At 57.4% G+C, this 13,216-nt stretch overlaps 1 protein-coding gene across 1 annotated transcript in view; it reads right to left on the bottom strand.

Annotated features, from left to right (window-relative positions):
* Nucleotides 1-5,656: 5,656 nt before the first annotated feature.
* Nucleotides 5,657-13,216, bottom strand: part of Ankrd60 (ankyrin repeat domain 60) — a 10,104-nt gene continuing 2,544 nt past the window's right edge. The window contains exons 3-6 of the mRNA XM_013024291.1: nt 13,010-13,196; nt 8,618-8,748; nt 7,486-7,651; nt 5,657-5,934 (exon numbers count right to left, since the gene is read on the bottom strand). Coding sequence (XP_012879745.1) covers nt 5,657-5,934; nt 7,486-7,651; nt 8,618-8,748; nt 13,010-13,196 — 762 coding nt within the window. The remainder of the gene's footprint in view (nt 5,935-7,485; nt 7,652-8,617; nt 8,749-13,009; nt 13,197-13,216) is intronic.

Raw genomic sequence — 13,216 nt, 5'->3', positions numbered from 1 at the left:
ACCCCGCCCCGCGCCACCCCGCGGGGCTCACGCCTGTCATCCAGGAGGCTGAGAGCTGAGGATCGCGGTTCAAAGCCAGCCTGGGCGGGAAAGTCCGTGAGACTCTGGTCTCCAACGATCCACAGACACCTGGGAGTGGCGCCGTGGCTCAAGGGGTGGCGCGCTCGCCTTGAGCTGAAGAGCTGAGTTCGAGCCCCAGGACTGATGGGGGGAAATGCAGAAGCTCTGGCCTGGCCCACACTCAGCACCTTTGGGGGCCGGCGCTCACTCCTGGACCTGACATCAGCCTACGTTAGCGCCCCAACTTTGGAGAGCCTGGGTGGGGCGCCTGGGGCCTCTCCCGAGCCTCTCCTTTTGACGTTTTCTTCTTCCTTACAACACAGGATTTCCCAGGAGCCACTGGAGGTGGTGCCCACAGGGAGCACCCGGCCCTGCCCCGGGGCACCAAGGCTGCGGTGTGGGTGACCCGACCTCAGGACCCTGCCATGTGAACCACAACACGTCCACAGCCCCAGTCCAGTCCAGGAGGCAGAAGGCACTGGTGGTCCTCTAGGGCTGGAGGGAGCTGCAGGGAGCTGATAGAATAGTCTAGAAAGGTCACACCACATGGAATTTCTAATGTCACCATCAACCTAATGTGTCTTGATCTCGTTCTTTTGGGGAGTTGTGCTGGTACTGAGGTTTGAACTCGGGACCTTGCGCTCACTCAGCTCACTGGTGGCTGGTGCTCTCCCACTAGACCATCCTCCAGTCTGGCTTTTTATTGCTTAATTGGACATACCATCTCATGGAAGTTTTCTGCCCAGGTTAACTTAGAACTGTGATCCTCCACACCCCAGCCTCCTAATAGCTAGAATTACTGGCATGACCCACCTGTGCCCAGCTTTCATATGTATTTTGACACTAGAAAAAGAGGGCAGCTAGTTTTGCCATGTTTTCAGGTGTATAAATCAACATGCGTCTCTAAAGCAGGGTCAGCTGTGTTTTGGGGCCTTTGATATCAGCCTTTATATTCAAATAAACAGAGGTTCCTTGTACAGTGACTCTGTGAGCACCCCCACCTCCTGGGCAGTTTGCTGCTGCTTCGTGACACAGCTCTGACACCCCGTGGTAGCCTCTAGCTGATACCTGCAGATCAAGTCATTTCTTTTTTGTTGGTGGTGGTGGTTGCAGGGCTTGAACTCAGGGTCTGGGCACTGTCACTGAGCTCTTTTGCTCAAGATTAGCGCTCTACCACTTTGAGCCACAGCGCCACTTCCAGTTTTTGAGTAGTTAATTGGAGATCATAGTCTCACGGGGACTTTTCTTCCTGGGCTGGCAGATCTCAGCCTCCTGGGAAGCTAGGATGACAGGTGTGAGCCACCAGTGCCTGGCTTAAGATCATTTTGGGGGGGGGTCCAGTCGTGGGGCCTGAACTCTGGGCCTGGGCGCTGTCCCTCAGCTCTTCAGCTCAAGGGTAGTGCTCTATCACTTGAGCCACAGCACCACTTCTGGCTTTTTTCTTTTTGCATATGTGGTGCTGAGGAATCGAACCCAGGGCCTCATGCATGCAAGGCAAGTGCTCTACCACTGAGCCACCTTCCCAGCCCCTTAAGATCCTTTTTAATGGTTACTTTTCCTTTTTATTTTATTGATTTTCTGTGTATGTGCTATCAAGGAGTCGAACCCAGGGCCTCATGCACACTAGGCAGGCACTCTACCACCAAGCAACATCCCTGCCCCAAGTCATTTCTCTAACGGAGTTTGAACTCAGGACCTTTGTCAAGCGGGTGCTTGAACACTTAAGCCAAACACCAGCTTTTTTTTGCTTTATTACTTTTCACGTGAGCCTGAGATGTACAGCTGCGGTGACAGGCACATCGCACCCCCACCCCCGTTCTGGTCTGTTGACACGGGGTCTCGAAGCGTTTCCAGGCAGGCCTCTAGCAGCAATCCTGACCTCTGCCTGGGGAGGAGCTGGAGTTCTGCGTGTGAACCCCCCATGCCCAGCTAAGTCAGTGCTGAACAGCGGCAAATGGTGCCCCCCGGCCCTTGTGGGCTGGCCAGGTCCTCTTCTGTCTGTGGGCTGCAGCCTGGCGGGGTGTCCCCACGTCCCCAGACCCTCCCCTGGCCCCCACACAGCCCAGAGGCCATTGCTGCTTACCATCTTCCCCGTGGTAAACTGAGGTTGTGCACAGACCACATAGGCCACGGCACTTGGACACCCACGGACTTGCTCCGGGGCTGGAGTCGGAGCTGCTTATTCAGGGTCTGGATGCTGGAACCTGGGGCTGAGGAAGGGGCGCAGCCCTTTGAGTGCCATGAGGGTGACATGTGTGTACCCCAACATTCTGCCTAGCTGCAGGCTGTTCTGGGGGTCCAGGCGGAAAGGCCAGCCCCGGGTCCCCTGGGGCCCAGCCTTGCTTCCACGTGCCTGGTGACAGCAGCATCGGTGACATTTGCAGCGACACAAACACAGCGTCTGTCTAAATGTTAACGGCCTTCTGTGTGCTGAGCTTCCGCCCCGCCCCGCACCGCCCAGGCCGCTGGCGGCTGGAATTTTCCTCTCCCTGTCCTCTGCCGCAGAGCTGGCTCCAGTTCCCAACATACCCTTCCTTCCTTCCTTCCTCTTTTCTTTCTTTCTTTCTTTCCTTCCCTCCCTCCCCCTTTCTTTCCTTTCTCTCTTTCCTTCCCTCCCTCCATCTCTCTCTTTCTTTCCTTCCCTCCCTCTTTCCTTCCTTCCTTCCTTCCTTCCTTCCTCTCTCTCTTTTCTTTTCTTTCTCTCTTTTTCTTTCTTTCCCTCTGCAAGTAGCTGGGGAGTTCTTCTCCTTAATTCCCAACCCCGAGAGCAGAAAGGCAATGACTGAGCCCCCACTTGGGGAATTATTAATTCTGGAAGGAGACTCTTATTGTGTAGGGTTTCTCGGAGCATTTGTTTATGAGCTTCTCCTCTGAAAGAGGGCACTTGCTTCTCAGGGAGCGAGCGTGGCCAGCCAATTCCGTGGTGGGAATAAGCATAAGAATCATAGCCAATATTTCCCAGGCGGCGGCACACCAGTCCCCACGGGGGGAGCAGGTTTTCATACCCAACTATTTCACACGAGGAAACTGAGGCCCAGAGAAGAGCCATTGCTTGGCCCGGGGAACTGGCGACAGGAAATTTCTAAGGCCAGACCTGCCGGGCTGGAAGCTCAGGCCCTTCCTGGTGTGCCCTGGGGTCTCCAGGACACAGGTCCCACGGATGGCTCCCATCGGCCAGGGAGGCTGGGAAGGAGAGGGCCGGGCCACAGGGCCCCAGGTCAGCGGGGGAGGAGGGGGCGCTGCCCTTCTGGACCCCTGGATTGAGGTGGGGGAGGCCGCAGTCACTGCAAAGACACGCAGTGCAGCCAGAGACCCCGATGCCGCGCCCAGAGCGGCCAACAGATGGCGCCCAGAGCAGCGCTCGCGTCTGGTCAGCCGCACCACAGGCCGGAGGCCCGGGAGCCTGGTCTACTGCGCCAGGCGGGGGGAGTCGGCCAGGCCCCCTCTAAAGCCCCAGTGCATCCCAGCCCTTTTCATTCCTGCTGCACCCGACGTGAGCAGCCCCCTCCCTCCTCTGCAGGAGGCCCCGGCTTGGCGCGCCCTTGGCCCGGCACCTCTGAGGTCCATGCAGACGTGCCCCTCCCCCAGGTCCACCGTCAGGAGTAGCTCGTGCCCCGGGGACCTGAGGGCCCACCCGTGCGCACAAAGCCCCCGGCGATGTGCATCCCCTCCACACAGAGGGGGCCCCCGGGCCACCCCATGACCCCCACAAAAATAAGGTCCATCTCCACCAGTTTCTTTCATTCTGTGAATCCCCAAGTATGGAGCAGCTACAAAACGAACATGTCATCGATAACTCAAGTCAGCCTGGTTATGAGCGACTTGTACATGACACAGTTTTATTGTAATCGGGGTACATGTGCGTGTGTGTACACACGTGTGCGCGCATGCATGTGTTAATGAATTATGTGTGCATGGTGTGTGCGTGTGTGTGTGTGCTCAGGCTGGAGCCCAGGGCCTTGGGCATGCAGACAGCACGTGGTGGTTGATCTCTGTCCCCTGCCCTTGTCCCTAATGCAAGTGCTTAGATTGTCTTTAGCAAAGGTCCCCAGGAGAGTTTAGAACTTGCCGGATGTGTGGCCAAGTGTCTAATTGAATTGGGGCACAGCAAAACAGAGGGCTCGGTCCCAAAACCCCAAGCCGTGGGTCTGAGTGCCAGGTAGGTGGCTCAAGACAGCTTAGCAGAACTCTGGCCCGCATCGGGCTTGGAGGGACTTCACTTATTTAAAAGTGTGCCCCCCCCGCAGCTCATTAGCTAATGAACTGCCCCCCGCTGAGTCATTTAATATCTGCCTATTGACTTTGGAAGGCGTCTGCCAAACAAGGTCTCCATTTGGACGCTGCTGGTGGGGACCGATTTTTCCCTGACTATCATCTGTCAACTAGATGCCTGGCCCCAGCCTGGCCACGCAGGCCACTGTGAGGCCACGCGGGGTGTTCGCCACCGGTCAGGGTCAGCTGTTTGAAAGCCAGAGCCAGTGGTCAGGAGGAAAGCCGCCGGCAGCCGAGCCATTCACCACGCGAAAGCCAGCTTGCATGCGGGAGCCTTTGCCCAGAAGTAGTGTTGGGGTGCCAGGCTTTGGGGAACAGAAAAGCCCTGTGGTTGTTTTCTGTGTTCTCAGCGCTGTGGAGACTTAGGGTCTTTCTAGCACTTTCTTGGTGACATCAATTAGGCATCAGCAGACACATGGGGCGCCTCAGGTCGCCTCACCTGTGAGCACACCCTGTGTGTGTCTGGTGGAAGCTGGCCCCTTGTTCCCCACCTTGCACGCCCCGGGGTGACCTCTGCAGTCACCCAGAGCAGCCCAGGTGGACAGTTTTCTAGGGGGGGACCTAATTCCTATCTTTTTACACCCCTCAGCGGAGTCTGTTTTCTGAGGAATATCCTTCCAAGCGCAAGCATTCCAAACATCAAGCTGACATTAAAAAACAAGGAGGCACCCAATCAGAAAACTATGGAATGTTCTAGAAGGTTCCAGACTAAACCTCTGGCTGGTGTTTTGCTGCAGCTGGGTCCCAGTGCCCTTTTTAGACTGTGGCCGATCTTTACCTTCCTCCTAGTCTATGCTGGGGCAGCCTGGTCCCCGGGGAAGAAGGGAAGGGGTTGGAGGACAGGTGCTGCCAGGGCCTCGGGTCACATCTCGGGTCACGCGGCGCCGCACCACCAGGGCACTGAGACATCCCACGTGGTGACCGTGTTTGGGAAGGCACAGCCCCCCTCGCCTCCCTTCTGCTCCCCAGCCCTCCAGACGATCTGACGTAGCTTCTAAATGTCCGCATAGCGGGAGCCTAGGATCCGGCGTGTTCCACAGCCCACGTGGTCTCTGGACGCCCGCGTCACAGTCCCCCTGCTTGTCCCGGGAGTCCAGGGCATTCCACGGTCTCCCCAGGAGGGGGGGGGGTGAGGCCACTGGCTCCCTCCGGGGCGACGGCGTGCTGTGTGCAAATAGCTTGCGACAAAAGGCCGGTGTGGTCCCGGCAGGAGTGTAAGGGGTCACTCACGGGACATGCCCCCGCGCCCCCCAAGCCCCTCTGCAAGCAGGGCAGCCTGGTCCACTCCAGGCCTGGGCCCGGCCTGCCCTGCGTGGTGGCCGGCTCAGTGGGCCTTGGGGTCCGGCAGCAGGTCGCCGGGGCCCAGGCCGGCGTTGTCCTTGGCGCTGCTCTTGGCCGTCCAGTAGAGTAGGAACATCCTGCGCTCGCTCTGCTTGCGGTGCAGCCGGCGCGCCATGCCGATGGGCGACTCCCCGTGCGCGTCCCTCTCGTGGATAGACGCCCCGTGCCGCACAAGTTGGGTGACGCAGTCCGTGCGGCCCATGGCGGCCGCCGCATGCAGGGGCGTCCTGCCCACCGGGGTCTTGCTGACACAGCTGGCTCCTGTGACGGACAGAGGAGAGCCGGCTGAGCAGGCCTCCGCCCCGGGGCCAGGACCCCGAGGTCAGGGGGGCGCAGAGCTGGGGAGAGGGGGTGACCGTCCCCAAGGGCCTTGCCACCTCCCCCCCGCCCAACCCCACCAGTCCTGGCCTCCGGCCAGTGACCTTTCCACACACCCATCTCAGCCTCCACAAACCCCATCCCATCACCCCAGGGGTGGGGGGGGGTGTACAGCTCTGTGGCTCTATTGCACCCCACTCCGTCTGTATTACTGAAGAACTACTCATACGCTTCCCATCAAACCCAGCCAAGGCTCCAATTATACCTGCCTTCTCTCGTCTGCAGAACTGCGTTCTGCATCCTGCTGCAGGCCCTTTGCACATGCCGCTCATCTTGCAAACAACATCCTCACCCCCAGAGCTCACACCTGTCTGTGGATTTCAGAACCATTTCCTCAAGAACCCCTTCCTTCACTCCTCCCTGTATGAGCTCCATAGCAACCCTGTGTCTTCCAGAGTATTCTGTTCATGACAATTATTTGTCTAAGGTCCTGGCTTCCCCTCCTCAGCTCCCCAAGGGCAGCTGCTGTTGCTCCCCAGTGCCCGGCTCGACTGGCGCAAGGCCCTGGCTGCTCTTGGCCTCCTGCAGACGCACAAGCCAGTGCCAGGCCTTGAAAGTGGACTTGCGGAATTGAAGGCAATTCAATTAAATTCCATGGGCCTTTCTGTCACCGGCCTGGAAGAGCTACGGCTGGTGTGCGAGCTACGCCGGCCTCCGCCCGGCACAGGACACAAACTGGCGCGAAGCCGGTGTCATTTCCTAACCTCCGATGACATCAGTTACATCAGGCAAGGGCGGCTGAGGATGACTCAAAAGGCCACCGGGCTGGTCAAGGCCCTCTTTCGAATCACCACCGAGCAAGAGGCAGACAGGCCACAGAGGAGCCCCCCCCCCGTCAACCCCCCCCAAGCTTGGAGGTTTCTCCTCACCGCCCAGAGGAAGCAGGCAGGTGGCAAGGAAGGAGCTGGGAAAGGGTGGAAGGAAGGGGCCCTCGTGTGAGCGACCCCAGACACCAGCACCCCGTGCTGAGAGGAGGGCGGAGGTGTCCGCCTGCAGCCGAGGCCTGCTCATTAGGAGCCTTACACCTCCGTGAGTGGGTGGGTTCGGGACACAGCAAAGGCCTTGACTCAGGGACAATACTGGCCAAAGCCTCTGTTTATGGACAGACACACGGAGAGCACAGCGGCCCTGGAGCAGAGGTGGGGTGAACAGAACATCTGGAGTGAGGAAACCTTAGAAGGCGAAGAGAAAGGAGCTGGGCTAGCCTGCTGACCACCGGGCCTTTGCCGCCCTGGGCTAGCCCGCATTCCCACAGAGGCAGAACGCGCTTCCTGACATGTGACTGTCCTGTGAGCCACAGAATCTTCTAGAAAACTGGCCCTGGGAAGGCCTAGCGTGTGACGGGGCTCTGGGGTCCGTGTGAGGAGAGTGTCGAGACTTGGGGCCCTCCGCCTTTCTAAGGTGAACCCCTGGGCATTCAGGCAGCGCGGTTACCGTGTTCTAGAAGGTACTGCACGGCCTCCACGTGGCCCCTGTGGGAGGTGATGTAGAGGGCCACGAAGGCCCGCTGGGAGACCCACTGCGTCCACTGCTCGCCCCGCAGGGCCTGCGCGTGCGCGGTGCGGAAGGAGGAGTCCTCGCTGACGCCCAGGGAGGACAGCTGGGGGGGGGGGAAGAGCGCGGGGGGGGGGGCAGCGTCGGGTTAGTCTCGGTTGTCCCGGGCCGGGCAGGCTGCTTCACCCAAGCCAGGGCACAGTGGAGGCGGCGTGGGACATTGTCCCTGCCCGCGGTTAGCTGGGGCGGGCGGGGGGGTCCCCGCCAATGTCCCCCCAGCACGGCCTGGCCAAGGAGCAAGGGGAGGGCCACGGTGGGGCGCAGGCTCCAGGCCTCCGCTCTCTTTTCCTCCCAGTGTCCCCACTGGCTCTGGGAGCCCTCAGTCAGCTCTCAGACAGGTCCCAGAGCTGTGGGGATGGGAACAGCCATCCCAGCACCCCACAAGGAGGCATTCTGTCCCGGGGTCCAGGGTCAGGGGTGGAGCTGGCCGGGGGAGCAGAAGGGGCAGGGGCGGGGGGATGGTGTGACGGCTGTCGTCTCTGTACCTTCAAGAAGGGGAAAAGCCAGGAAGGACCTGGGAGGGAGTGGAAGAGTTGGGGGATGGGCGCCCCCTCCCTGCCAAGGTCTGAGGGCACAGGGTGGGGGGAACGGGTCGGCTGCTGGGGTCCTGACCCTGCCTGGCCCTCAGACCCTTCTCCACTTCCTGGGGAGCTCAGAGCTCCCGCCCCCCCCCCAGGTCCCTGTGCTGCCAGCAGGTTCACTCCCGCTGGGTCAACGCCCCGTATTTACCCAGCTTCCCTCCCGCCCAGCAGGGCCTTGCCTGTATTTTCACACCAGAGCCCTGGGCTGACATCTCGGCTGCTTGTCAACTTTATCAAGGGGAGAAAATGCCCTGAGCAGGACTCCTTCAGGGGTGGGGTCCCTCTCCCCTCAGCACAAGGCGGGAGGGGGTGGCGCAGACGCTCCCAGTGTGGGTGGGAGGCCATGCTGAGGGCCTCATCTCCCTGCCCCCCACCCGTGAGACATCCACGCGAAACCGTGCCTCCCCCCCCCCAGCCAATCATGAAAGCACCTTGCTGGGGTCTCCCTCTGCCGCCGCCAGGAACAGCTCTGCCCAGCCGTCGTGATTCCAGATGCCCAGCGAGATGATGCTGCCCGGGACCATGTCGTGGAACTTCAGTGTGGTGTTGTCCAGCAAAATTCCTACAGGGAACAAGTTTTCTTTTAAAAAGAAAAATAAGTTGAGCCAGGTGCTGGTGGCTCCTGCCTGTCATCCTAGCTACTCAGGAGGCTGAGATCTGAGGATCATGGTTCAAAGCCAGCCCAGGCAGGAAAGTCCATGAGACTCTGATCTCCAATGAACCAAGAGAAACCCGGAAGTGGTGCTGTGGCTCAAGTGGTAGAGCGCTTGCCTTGAGCTGAAGAGCTGAGGGACAGCTCTTCCAGAGTTCAAGCCCCACAACCGACAAAAAAAAAAAATGTTGGGTCTGAAAGGAAAAAACAACATCAGCTGCGTTTTCTAAGAGATGATCTGACCTTGGGTATTTTAAACTTAGATCCTTTGAGAATCTAGAACCAAAAAAATCTCACTGGATGATTCCACATGAGTCTGTCTGTTGTGGTTAATGCTTTTTAGAAAATTAATTTGGCCCAGCTCAGATAGAAGCTGGACACACACGCACACAAACCAATGGCACCAATTTATAAAATTCTGTAATTATCCCATTGCTGGAAAACATATGAGTCAGGACTGTTATCTGATGAGCTAAAGTCTACACACGGAATGACCGGAACCTGACGTTCCATTAATGATGGAGCACTGTGTTCTCGCGCGTTATCTGTGTTCAACCAAAACACCAGCCCTGGCAAATGGCAGGACGTGCCTACCGATGTGACCCAAACAAAATTGTTGGATCTTTCAGACGACTTCTCCACGCTGGCACGGCAGACGGTTGGATGCGGAAAATGCCTCCTTGGCCTCTCAATCCCCAATGCCAGTGGCACCCACCACTGGCGTGTGCCACTCAGGAAGTCCGTGCGCAGTGCCACGGCTCCTGGGCGCCGTGTAAGAAGCTGGGTACTTGGACTGAACGTGTTGGAGCTGTTGTGGGCCTATCACTCAGCACGACGTCCTGCAAACCCCGTCACCAGGCGTTTGGTTTTTCTGTGACATGCACATGTTTTCTCTCGGGCCACCTCTGTTGCTTGCTTTGTTCTCATAAGCAGTAAGAAGCATAAAGTAGCTGGGAGCTGGGAGCTGGGAGCTGACACCTGTCATCCTAACTACTCAGGAGGCTGAGATCTGAGGATGACAGTTCAAAGCCAGCCTGGGAAGCCGAATCTGAGACACTCATCCCCACTGAGTCAGCAAAAAGCCCGAAGTGGAGGCAAGGCTCAAGTGATAGAGCACCAAATCAGGGAAGAGTGTGAGGTCCTGAGTTCAAGTTCTAGCACTGCCATGAGTGTCAACACTGGCACCAAGACAGGAGGAAGAATCCTCACCACCATCATCATCATCATCTTGAGTGATATTCATAAGTGCTGTGGGCTTGTGTGCAAAGTATTTAGTGATCACTTACCAAGTGCTTATGCTAAGCGCTCCATTCCCTAATCCTCATAACAACTCTCTGAGGCACCAGGGAGCAATCTAGGGCTAGCCCCTCCTCTCTCCATCCCTCCTTTGGTGTGCTCAGGGCTCAGTTGCTCCATTTGCTAGCTACAAAGCTAGGAGGTTCCAGATGGAGACCACCATGCACCAAGGGTGCTGTTAGGGTCCGATCTGTGGTTTGACCACAGTCAACCAACGATTTGTCTGGGACAATTTGAGCTCCTAACGATGTTGAGGAAAGCTTCATCCCTGAGAAAGGCAGAGTCCACCATCACACACGGCCCCGCTCTTGCTGCCCAGCTCATCCCCTGATAGACAGGCAGACCCTGCCTTGGGCTCAAACACTCATGACTACCAGCGTGGAAGGCTGACCCTCAACTCATGTACACGCTCACTGCTTTTAGATTTGTGCAGCTTTGAGTTTCCACACACATGATCTCATCGGATCACCTTGGTCAGCCTTTCAGGTGGGCAGAAGCCGGGTCAGCCATTATTTACAGGCTCTGGTCCAAGTCCCTCCTGCACAAGCCACGAGGACTAAGCACAGGGGCTGCAAAGTTCCAAGGGCTTTCTCAGTGACCATGGAGACCCTGGATTGTGACATCAGTGCCCACACATCTCCCCTTCCCACCTAGCTCTCCTGGGGCTGGCTATCAGCATAGCTTGTCAGTGAAAGCAAATGGACCGAAGGTTTCCAGATGCTTGCACCGGGGACCTAATCTTCTTCTTCAGTGGCTCACCTTGTTAACATGTTCAGTACAGACTAAACTCAAGAGGCAACTTCTCTGTTTTGGTGCCAGTCCTGAGGCTTGAACTCAAGGACCTGGGGAGCTGTCCCTGAGCTGTTTTGGCTCAAGGCTCCTGCTCTACCACTTGAGCCACAGCTCCCCTTCCAGCTTTTTGGTGGTTAACTAAGTAGTCTTTAAGTGGGGCTCCTCAGAGCTCAGCCTCCACGGTAGTGAGGATTATAGGCGTAAGCCTGGCAAGGGCAGCTTCTAGCCAAATAAAGCCTTCCAAATTCACCCCCACCTCGGCATCTGTCAAATGCACCTATAGGAAAAGTATGTCATGGAAAACCATTTAACCTACCATAAAGAGCACGGAGCCAGGAGTTCAGGCCTTCCCTATGCTTTGGGAGATTGTAGAGTCATTTCTGTCCAGAGGAAGAGCACCGAGAACTCTAGACTTTATGGGACTCAGCTGTAGCAAACTAGGAGACTAAGGCAAGGAAGGGGAGCGGGCAGTGCGCTGGTGGGTGCAGCCGTGCTCAGATCTGGCTCACAGCCCTGTAGCACCATGCTGATCTCTGTAAGATCAGCGCTTCACCATCTCTGGGCTGTTGCACAGAGAATGTTTTCTTGATTTTTTTTGCCTTGATTTTGTCCTAAATAGTGTAGGAGGCTCAGGATAGGGTGGGCAGGAGACAGATGGCGGGAGAGCCAGGCCACATGGCCCTCAGCTTCATTCGTTACCTCCTGTGTGGGATCTGTTGGGAGGGAGGGGTCTTGGAGTCCTGAGGTACAGTGAGCTTTGGGTACAGGGTTCTGATTCTGATGGCTCCAACTTTGAGCTTCTGATGTAGCCAACAACATAAATTGGAATTCGGGGTTCTGATACAGACTGGGTTAGTGCCAGTATTCAGGGAGGGGGACAAAGGTGAACAGGGTTTTCTTGGAGGTCCCTGGTAAGGGCAGAATTTACTGGTGAGAGCCAGGTCTGTCCGTTTAGGGGTCCTGGCTTTAGGGAGGGTCTGTTCTGTTCTGGGACTGGAAGCCCTTGTATGTGCAGGCTGTGTTTGCGGAACTGCAGTTCTAATGGAGCCCTGGGAGGAAGGGGAGGGGGGCAGGCAGGACTCAGGCCAGTCTACCCTGAGATTTGGGAGTCCTGAGGCTGATAGGGTCTACTTCAAGATTTGGGACCCTGACATAGGTGGGGTTTGGTTTAGAATGTTGGGTTCTGGTGGGCAGGTTTAACTAAAGAATCTGGGTTTCAAATACAGTTTGCTGTGAGTTTGGGGGCCCAGCTGCCAGCAAGGCTCATTTTGAATCCTGACTGAGCTCTTAGGCTGGGCTTGGCTTCCGTTTGCTGGTCCCGAGGTGGGCAGCAGGTTTTATTCTTTGGCATCTTTTGGGAACAATGTGGCTGGAGGAGCTGGGTTCTCAGTGGTGGTCACTGGGGATTAGGTCTATGATTTTTTAGGATGGTGCAGGTTTGTTCAGCCTTGAGCTCAGTGTGGACATCACCGCTGGGGAGGGGTCAGCCTTCTGAGGTTGTCAGAACCTAGGGGCTTGGAATTCAAATTTGGCCACATTGGCTGTGTTTGTGTTGTGTTGTTTTTTTTTTGGTGGGGTCCTACAGTGCGCTTTTTTTTTGCCTCTTGGGTGGTCACATAAAAACTTAGGGGTGTTGAGTTGGTTTGTTCTGGGTTTGGGGGCTCTGGAATGGGCTGATTTAGCATCTTGGTGTGGATACAGTGGATGTTTGAGGGTTTGGCCTGGAGGTCTGGGGTCCAGTTTCGGGCAGGTATGTTCTGGTTTAGTAGAATTTCTGACTAGGGCACCAGCAGCTTTGAGTGTGGGGTTCTTTGGTTCAGGGAGGTCCTGCTAAGGACAGGCGTCACCCCAAGTTCAGCATTGTGTGGACACGCTTGGCTCTGGGATGGGGACATGAAGGCTTGAGGCACGTGGGGAGAGGGGTCTGGGCTTCTGGAACGATCTGCTATAGTTTTGAGATCTGGGCCCCGCGCTGGGACAGGGTCCCGGGACATGTGGTGCTGGGTCCTGGGGCCCAGGGTCCCCAGGGGTCCCGGGGGCAGGGTCCCAGGAGCGCGCGGCGGGCGGGCGGGGCGGCGGCCACCTTGGTCCAGATAGTGCAGGCACTGCATGTTGAAGGGGACGCCCGCCATGAGGTCCAGCTCCTCCTTGAGCTCCCGAACCGTCATGTCGCTGCGGCAGTTGGCGATGCGGAAGAACTCCCCCGTCTCCTCCAGCCGCACCCGCATGCAGAACTCGGCCGGGGTCGTGTCCAGAAACGTGAGGGCCGTCTGCGAGTCCAAGGTCCGCG

The sequence above is a fragment of the Dipodomys ordii genome, unplaced genomic scaffold (genome assembly GCF_000151885.1).
Source record: "Dipodomys ordii isolate 6190 unplaced genomic scaffold, Dord_2.0 Scaffold75, whole genome shotgun sequence".
Taxonomy (NCBI): Eukaryota; Metazoa; Chordata; class Mammalia; order Rodentia; family Heteromyidae; genus Dipodomys; species Dipodomys ordii.
Note: the sequence above shows the minus strand (reverse complement) of the source record. Positions and strands in the feature narration are given on the sequence as shown.